Source organism: Mandrillus leucophaeus, unplaced genomic scaffold (genome assembly GCF_000951045.1).
Source record: "Mandrillus leucophaeus isolate KB7577 unplaced genomic scaffold, Mleu.le_1.0 Scaffold83, whole genome shotgun sequence".
Classification (NCBI taxonomy): Eukaryota; Metazoa; Chordata; class Mammalia; order Primates; family Cercopithecidae; genus Mandrillus; species Mandrillus leucophaeus.
In genome coordinates this window covers 4,834,384-4,843,808 of record NW_012109030.1, presented here as the reverse complement: position 1 = coordinate 4,843,808, position 9,425 = coordinate 4,834,384, and the positions used below count along the sequence as shown (strand labels likewise).

The 9,425-nt window shown below is 43.1% G+C and overlaps 1 protein-coding gene across 1 annotated transcript in view; it reads left to right on the top strand.

Moving 5' to 3' along the window:
* The window catches only part of OPTN (optineurin), a 40,430-nt gene that overhangs the window by 4,310 nt on the left and 26,695 nt on the right, over positions 1–9,425 (top strand). The window contains exons 2-6 of the mRNA XM_011968141.1: positions 3,453–3,603; positions 3,941–3,994; positions 4,091–4,267; positions 5,244–5,446; positions 7,155–7,337. Of these exons, the coding sequence (XP_011823531.1) occupies positions 4,102–4,267; positions 5,244–5,446; positions 7,155–7,337 (552 nt within the window). The 5' untranslated portion in view covers positions 3,453–3,603; positions 3,941–3,994; positions 4,091–4,101. The remainder of the gene's footprint in view (positions 1–3,452; positions 3,604–3,940; positions 3,995–4,090; positions 4,268–5,243; positions 5,447–7,154; positions 7,338–9,425) is intronic.

Genomic DNA, 9,425 nt, shown 5'->3' with positions numbered 1-9,425 from the left:
CCACTACACTCAGCTATTTTTTTTTTTTTTGACTATTACAAAAGTTTATTTAACAAAAAGTCTAATATGAAAATGTACATGACCTAACTTTTACATCATAGTAAAACAGGCCCTGTGGAGAGAGGACATGGGTTTCTCTGCTGAACAGCCATTTTTTATACCCATTCCAGGGCTTCTGACATGATGATACTATTTCCTCATATTACCACCATTCCAATATTGTTCTGTTGCCCACTGGTCACTATCTCCATACATTCATCTATCGCAAGATTCATAAAGGGATCAAATCCCCACAATATTCCTTGGACATGTCTGCTACCATTTAATTTCAGTGATAACTTCTTGTCCATAAGTCCGCTCTAGCCATCTGTCTAGAACATGATGCTATTCGAGATGTTCAACAAAAGGTGACATTCGAGATCTTCAAGAAACGAAGGAGGGAGAGTGCGGGGTGACCAGAGGCCTGACCGCAGGGCCGGGAGGCGAGTCAGCCAGAAGGAGGTGCAGTGGCTGCTGGCATTAACCATGCCGATGCGTGAGCTTTGCCGCTAATTTTTGTATTTTTAGTAGAGATGGGGTTTCACCATATTGGCCGGGCTAATCTCAAACTCCTGGCCTCAAGTGATCTGCCCACCGTGGCTTCCCAAAGTCCTGGGCATAAGCCACTGCACCCGGCATCAATTAAATTACTTTTAGTAAAATTTTGATATTAAGTGTTTACATGCTTATATTTACCATATATGCTAACTTCTTATGTTTGATGACATTTGAATTACAAAATATTTTTTCTAACAATACTGGATATCACAGAATTTGCTGTCATTAGGACAGGTATAGCTATTCGTGAGAGTGACAGGCCTGCCGGTGATACTTGGTGTACATGCATTGAAGGGTGGGGTTTAGACTGTGGTCTTTCTAGAAACTAAAGAATATTTTTCGTAGTGTTGTTGAGCTGAAAGCAACAACATAAGGATTACCATTTGCTGGATGAATCAATAAATATCACTAGAGGTCATATGACTTCCTAAGGCCTCACATCTGGCTAATGGTACAAATGCTTTTTTCTGTGGCCTCCCTTAGCACGACCCTGCTTTTTTCCCCATATCCTTATAAAATCCGGGCAATGTAAGAAGTCAGAAACACTGATGTAACAACTAGAACCAGTTTTAACTTTATTATGGTGGTGTCTGTAGGCTTGGTGGAGGTATAAAAGGTCATGGAGGGGCCGGCACAGTGGCTCAAGCCTGTAATTCCAGCACTTTGGGAGGCCGAGATGGGTGGATCACCTGAGGTCATGAGTTCAAGACCAGTCTGGTCTGGCCAACGTGGCAAAACCCTGTCTCTACTAAAAATACAAAATTAGCTGGGTGTGGTGGCACATGCCTGTAATCCCAACTACTTGGGAGGCTGAGGCAGGAGAATCACTTGAATCTGAAAGGCAGAGGTTGCAGCGAGCTGAGATTACACCACTGCTCTCCAGTCTGGGCGATGAAGTAAGACTCTGTCTGAAAAACAAAAAAAAGTTCATGGAGGAGAAACATCTTAACAATTTTCAAAGAAATGTCTCTTTTCTCCCCCTCTCTTCTCCTCCCCTCCCCTTCCTTTCCTTTCCTTTTCAGAAAAAAACATAAAGGAGAAATTTGTGCATATAATAAGATGAAACCAAACACATTTCTAAAAATCTACTTAGATGCTTTTTTTTAAAAAAAATCTGTTAAATATTTTCATGGCCTTTGCAAAATATAGTATAATCTCTGAACACCTAAGAAAAATTAAATGTTGGCAAGTAAATGATACATATGACAAGGATTTTCTCTTTTAGGTCTATTACCTAGAATTTTAGTATTCCTCTGCAAAATAGGTAGGAACACTGTTACTCAGTAAAACCCCATTTTAATGAGATGATTCTTGGTACCAAAAAAATGAATTTTACAGAAAATTAGAAACTGATAGTCTATTCAGATTATTTTGGGGAGAAGAAAAGCAGTCTGTTCTAGTCACCTAATGCTAAGCTAAGGAACACTTCTGTATTATACCTGTTTTCTAAATAAATGTGGGTGTGTGCAGCATAGATATAAAAGGTTCAAAAATGAATCCTATGGTTTATCCGTGTTTTTTGCTTCATGAAATTGCCATCACCCTCATTACATGACTACATGAAAATGACCCTCTTGGTGCTAGCTCTTGTAGGAAGAAGTGGCACAGGCTGCCCTGTCACAGGGTATGGTAGGTAGCTCTGTCTCTGATTACCTACAAGTTCCTCGCACCAAAAGGAGGTTATCAGGTATTGCTTCCAGAAGATCTACAGAAAGCCCAAGGTATTGCCTCCTGTGGCCAAGGATGCAACACCACATTGGTACATTTGGTTTTATTTTAATTGATGGCTATTAAATGCACACATAGATATTATGACGCAGTTACATGTCAGAAACAGGCAGTTCTCTTACCTCTATCTTCCAGGGACTGATATCTTGTGTAATGGATTCTCCATAACTCGGGGGTCACACAGGCTCCATCGTCATGAGTGGCTGATGGATCTCACAGAGACCAATGCCTTTCCCCAGTTAGAAATGGGATGCTCGCTTCCAGGTTCTCTCTTCACCCCTTTTGTGCATCCGTGGCTTTCTGCCTGATCACAGTTGTACAGTGTGCATTGTTGCTTGATACCTATTTGTTGGATAGATGGGTTTAAAATTATTTTCTAACGGCCAGACACAGTGGCTTATACCTGTAATGTCAGCACTTTTGGAGGCCGAGGCCAGCAGATCCCCTGAAGTCAGGAGTTTGAGACCACCCTGGCTAACATGGTGAAATCCCGTCTCTACTAAAAATACAAAAATGGGCCAGGCATGGTGGCTCACCCCTGTAGTCCCAGCTACTTGGGAGGCTGAGACAGGAGAATCACTTGAACCTGGGAGGTGGAGGTTGCAGTGAGCTGAGATCACTCCACTGCACTCCAGCCTGGGCAACAGAGAGAGACTCTCTCAAAAAAAACAGAAACAATCTTCTAACAGTAAACATCCTGGAAGTAATAATATGCTTTTCCAGGCATCTCTCTGGACTTTGGCCACTCTTGATCTTTGTGGAATGGGTGTGTAGGCCACGTGTATACAGTGTTAGCAGCGAGGAGCTGCCTTTGCTATGTACTGCTTTATGATCTATCCCCATCAACTCTTGAAGAAAATACATCATTTTCACCAAGTGTGAAGGTGGAAATTTGTGCTGAAGATGTTTGCCCGGGTGGTAGGTAACACAGAAGCACAGCGGAGATTCACTCATTTGTCTTGCATTTCTCTGTCCACATGGACCCCTCTACAAAACAAAGTGATATGTGTAAAAAAATTTCAGACCGTGCAATAAGTAAAGATATCTTAGTCTTTTCAGTATGCATTGAAAAATAGAATATGAAGGCCTAACTACTCAGTAGTATAATAACTTTGTTGTTTTACAAGGTGTGGCTTTGACACCTGGTGGTGCCACTTCCTGGTCTTGGATGAGCTGTACGCCTCTGTAAACCCAGCTTCCTCACCTATAAACAGCTGCCTGGTTCAGCGTTACTGAAGATTAGTCAGTGACAGGCCTGGTGTGCCGAGTCCGCACATAGTAAGCATTCAAAGAATGTTAATTCTCCCTTTCTTCTTAACCAAAAATACAAGAAACAAAATGTAGTTTTAAAAACAGTTTTTTGAGACACAATTCGCTTACCGTGCAATTCACTCAAAATAAGGAGATTTGAATTTGAAGATTTGCATGGAAAATTTTTTTCAGAATACTTTGCCCATGTCTACATATATCCTGGTCATCATGATGTCATACCCTCATCTCCCTCCCCCATTTCCCAGATCTTCATTGTACCCTTTTATACACCCATACACACACACACACACACGCACACATACACTTTTCTGAAGCTAGATATACTTTTTTTTTTGTTTAAAAGGAAGAATTAAAAATGTTCAAAATGTAACTGGAGAGAAAGTGGGCAACTTTGGGAGTAAATACTAGCAATCGCCAATGGGTTTGTGGGACTCCCGGGGTTCCCTGGTGGGGCGGGGGACAGTTCTATTTTCAACGGGTGACTTTTCCTCAGGAACTTCTGCAATGTCCCATCAACCTCTCAGCTGCCTCACTGAAAATGGGGGCAGCGCCAGTGAAAGCACAGGAAATGGACCCCCCCATCTGGCCCACCCAAACCTGGACACGTTCACCCCGGAGGAGCTGCTGCAGCAGATGAAAGAGCTCCTGACCGAGAACCACCAGCTGAAAGGTAAGCAGGGCTGGCTCATGCATGCCCCGTTCATCCCGGGCCTTCAAGAAATGCCATCCCTTTGCACTAAGGCTTGGTGGTGAGCTCCCTTCTCCCCGTTTCCGTAGGTGGTAGCGGGTGGGGAAGCACAGGATTTAGCTTTTGGCAAGGCTAAATCTGTTCTGATATTTACTTTTGGATACAGGTAAAAATAAAAATTGTGTGTATCTCAAGGAACTAGCATAATGAAATTTAACCCATTCAAAAGGAAAAAGAGGCTGGGTGTGGTGGCTCATGCCTGTAATTCCAGCACTTTGGGAGGCTGTGGCGGAAGGATTGCTTGAGTCCAGGAGTTCAAGACCAACCTGGGCAAGATGGCAAGACCTCATCCCTACAAAATAATTTAAAAAAAAAAAAGCTGGGCGTGGTGGTGCATGCCTCTGGTCCTAGCTACTGGGGAGGCTGAGGTTGGAGGACTGCTTGAGCCCGGGAAGTTGGAGCTGCAGTGAGCCGTGATCGTGCCACTGTACTTCAGCCTGAATGACAGAGAGAGACCCTGACTCAAAAAAAAAAAGGGAAAAAGGAAGAAGGGCTGCTATGGTTCCAGAGTTAGTCCTAAATATTACCTTATTAAGAGAAAGCCTCCTGGTATCTCAGGCCATGGCTTTGGGCAGGACCAGTGTTTGAACCTAGGAGTAGTAAGAACTTCCTTAGTTCCTGGTAACCATAGATATTTAGATACTTGTGCTGTAGTGGCAGTACCCAAATCAACTTTATTCTCCTGGGACTTTTAAGGACTAGAAATGATGTTCATCCCACTAGTCTTTTCTGTAAGCAAAAACCACTTCATCTTTTTGCTGCTGACCCTTGGGCCGAGGCTAACCATGGCATCTTCCGATTCAGAGCCATGTGGTCAAGTGGACTAGAGGGAGATTTGGTTCATCAAATCAAGTCCACTTTCCTAATGTGTGACCCCATCACTCTGAACCTCCTGCAGAAGCCATGAAGCTAAATAATCAAGCCATGAAAGGGCGATTTGAGGAGCTTTCGGCCTGGACAGAGAAACAGAAGGAAGAACGCCAGTTTTTTGAGACACAGAGCAAAGAAGCCAAAGAGCGTCTCATGGCCTTGAGTCACGAGAATGAGAGATTGAAGGAAGAGCTTGGAAAACTGAAAGGGAAATCGGAAAGGTCATCTGAGGTGAGCAGACTGATCCATTGTGATTTTTTTTTTTTCCCATAACATTTGCAGTAGAATCTTATGTGTCTAGACCCCTAGATCAAAACCTGTCATGGTTCAGTCTGGATTGGTGTTTTGCCTGGTCTTGGAAGAAGTGCTTTTGCTCAAAAGATTGGTTGCCTTATTAAGGGTCATGGATAATCTCTTTTAGGGGAAAGAAAGTTGTAAAGCTTTGACCATATTGACTGTAGGCAAAAGAACAGGAAGGTTATAAATCAGCGTACTGTATTCATTATAGATGGTTCAGATGGGCCTCTACATAGAACCATCCATTGTTTTTAGTTTCTGTCTTTGATATTAAAAATGTGTTTAAAAAACTCATTACTCAGATTTTTTACTTGTTGACCTTGTCTGTCAGTCTAAAATGGAGATTATCCACTTTACATTTTCCTTTTTAAAAATGTTTTGGAAAATGTCCTGTTGTGGTAAGAGGCTATCGCGTTGCCACAGATGAAAAGAGAAAGAGACACATTTTTCTTGACCCAAAGGACCTGGAAAAACGTGCTCATACCTGGGAGTGGATGTCAGAGACATTAGTCACGACACAACCCAGAATACGTTTGAAGTCCCCACGGGCTGTGGTTTGTTAAGGAGGCCTCTGCTGTCCATGCCAGGTGTGGGGAGAAGGGGCGTGTGTGGGTATTGATGGGAGGAAAAGGGCAGGAGGTTGGGTGGTGAGAGCTCTTTTTCCTTCCTTTCTGGAATTTTAGACAACAGTTTATGAGTCCACTATTGCCAAACTGTGGTCGATTATTTCTATAGTATCAGATTATTCCAGCATGGCAAGGAAGGCTTTCTTTCTTGTCGTAAAGTTACTTTAAATTTTGATATATTTGAATACAATAAAATAATGTAAAAATTTCCACTTTAAATGTTCTATCAAAATAAAGTGTCGGCTAGGTGCAGTGGCTCACACCTGTAATCCCAGCACTGTGGGAGGCTAAGGTGGGTGGATCACCTGAGGTCAGGAGTTCGAGACCAGCCTGGCCAACATGGTGAAACCCCGTCTCTACTAAAAATACAAAAATTAGCCGGGCATGGTGGCGCACGCCTGTAGTCCCAGCTACTTAGGAGGCTGAGGTAGGAGAATTGCTTGAACCTGAGAGGCGGAGGATGCAGTGAGCTGAGATCGCGCCATTGCATTCCAACCTGGGCGACAGAGCAAGACTCTGTCTGGGGGAAAAAAAAAATTGTCAGGTAAAAGCTGGAATTTTCTACATTAAAGCATAGGGCATAAAGGTGTTGAGAAACTTCCTTGTCAGTAGGTGTGGGGGCAATTGAGTCGCATGGCCAGGTCCTTAGTTTGATTTGTATTTGTTTTTTGGCTTTTTTTTTTTTTTTTTTTTTTTTTTGTTTTTTTTTTTTTTTTTTTTTTTTTGAGACAGGGTCTTGGCAGTCTTGAACTCCTGGGCTCAGGCAGTCTCCCTGCCTTAGCCTCCAAAGTAATGGGGACTACAGGTGTGTGCCATCACACCTGGCTAATTATTAAATTTTTTGTAAAGATAGAGGTCTTGCTATGTTGCCCAGGCTGGTCTCAAACTCCTGGCCTCAAGGGATCCTCCCAAAACTTCAGCCTCGGCCTCCCAAAACTCTGGGATTACAGGCATGAGCCCATGGTGCTGGGCCTTAGTTTGATCTGTTCATTCACTTTACTCCTTGTCATCTCCAGGACCCCACTGATGACTCCAGGCTTCCCAGGGCAGAAGCGGAGCAGGAAAAGGACCAGCTCAGGACCCAGGTGGCGAGGCTACAAGCAGAGAAGGCAGACCTGTTGGGCATTGTGTCTGAACTGCAGCTCAAACTGAACTCCAGCGGCTTCTCGGAAGACTCCTTTGTTGAAATTAGGATGGCTGTAAGCTTTTGGTTTTATTTTTGTTTTGAACAAACTATAAAGCTTCACCTGGAAAGATGAAACAAGTACCACTTTTTCTTGTCAACACAAGCCAAGGATTGAGGAAATTCCAGTGTAGAAAAGATAAATTGGCTCTCATTTTTTAAGTATAGCATAATGCATATAAGGGTTGTGATAGCTAAAATGGAAAAATATTAATTACCTTTTATGATGAAAGATGTAGTCTTTTCTTTTTATCATGTCCTGGTAAATTGAACATTTTTGTGACTGACCTGAAAAGGAAAAAACCCACACAAGCATGAACTTTCTGTCATTTTTCAAACTAGATTTCAAAGCTGTATTCCGCAGTTCACTTAAGGGAGCTGCAAACATGTTTTTAACAACAGAACCCTCTTTTTTGTTTTGAGATGGAGTTTCACTCTGTCCCCCAGGCTGGAGTGCAGTGATGCGATCTCAGCTCACTGCAGCCTCTGCCTCCGGGGTTCAAAAGATTCTGGTGTTTCACCCTCCCAAGTAGCTGAGACTACAGGCACATGCCAGCACACCTGGCTAATTTTTTGTATTTTTAATAAAAAAGACAGGGTTTTGCCATGTTGGCCAGACTGGTCTCAAACTCCCGGCCTCAAGTGATCCACCCGCCTCGGCCTCCCAAAGTGCTGGGATGACAGGCGTGAGCCACCGCGCCTGGCCAACGGAACCCTCTTTTCAAACGAAGTTGTACAAGGAACGCTGGTGTATTAAAAAGAAGAAGAGGAGAAAAAAAAGAGCAGAACTGCTCTGGTTGTAGGTTGAGGGAGTGTCCTGGCTTTTCCTTCCCTTTCCACAACAGCTACTCAGAAGCCTCTGAGAACTGAGTTTGAAGCCATTGCTATCAAAATCAAATGTCTCCGCAACCCAAAATGAAGTGGGCTAAGCGAGGAGGCCCTAAGCTCTTGAGAAGCATCTGTTACAACTGTGCCTGGCTGCAGGGACAGCCCTATTGAAGAGCAGAGCAGGTCGATGCACCAGGTGGGGGCCTCTCCTTCACTGTGCTAACAAAGATTAGGTAGGGAGAAAGATAAACAAGGATCAAATCATCTGCAATACAGTGTAGTACTCACTTTCACTGAGCCAGAGTACATGTCTGATACAGGAAAAGGGGCTGGCTGGGTGTAGTGGCTCACGCCTGTAATCCCAGCACTTTGGGAGGCTGAGGAGGCAGGATCGCTTGAGCCCAGGAGTTCAAGACCAGCCTGGGCAACCTGGTGAACCCTGTGTGTACAAAAAAAACTACAAAATGTTAGCTAGGCACGTTGGCATGCGCCTGTACTCCCAGCTACTCAGGAGGCTGAGGCAGGAGAATCACTTGAACCCGGGAGTTTGAGAGGCTGCAGTGTGCCATGATTGTGCCACTGTACTCCAGCCTGGGTGACAGAGCAAGACTCTGTCTTTAAATTAAAAAAAAAAAAAAAGGAAAAAATTGTGTCCCTGGAAGAGAAAAATGTACATTGTAGATAAGTCAGGAGGAGTGGGGAGCAACTTGCAAAAAAGCTCACCTACTGGTTATATCTGACATATGGGTGTGTGACTATCTTTGTTTTCTGATTTATTTGCTGCACTAGAGTTAGGAAATGGCTCTGAATAACCTTGCCATCCATGCCCCCTCATACATTTTAGTGGCCAAAATCAAGAGAATTAAAATGTCAATTGGAAAAGCATATTTTGTCAGAGTACCCTTTCTGCAAGTGATCGAAGATTACCGAGACAGAAGTTTAACCAAAGAACCTTACGCTTCTGTCAATAACTGATAAACTGCAGGAAACCCAACAGCATATGAGAAGTTTCCAAATGAAGCTTCTTCCTTCAGGGTGCATGGTTAGCATCTCATTCTCCCCATCAGATGAGTGACAGTTATTTTTAGTGTAAACATGTTTTGCTTGCTTTTCTTCTGTGAACTGTAAAGCACTGCCCAAGATTTAGGAAGAAATACCAAAAATATCTAGAACCCCCATGGGCCCAAGCAGAGAAAAAAATATATGTGTGTGCATTTTTTATAATAGATGTATCTATATTTATATTGTATAATGAATATATTATATGTAATATAAT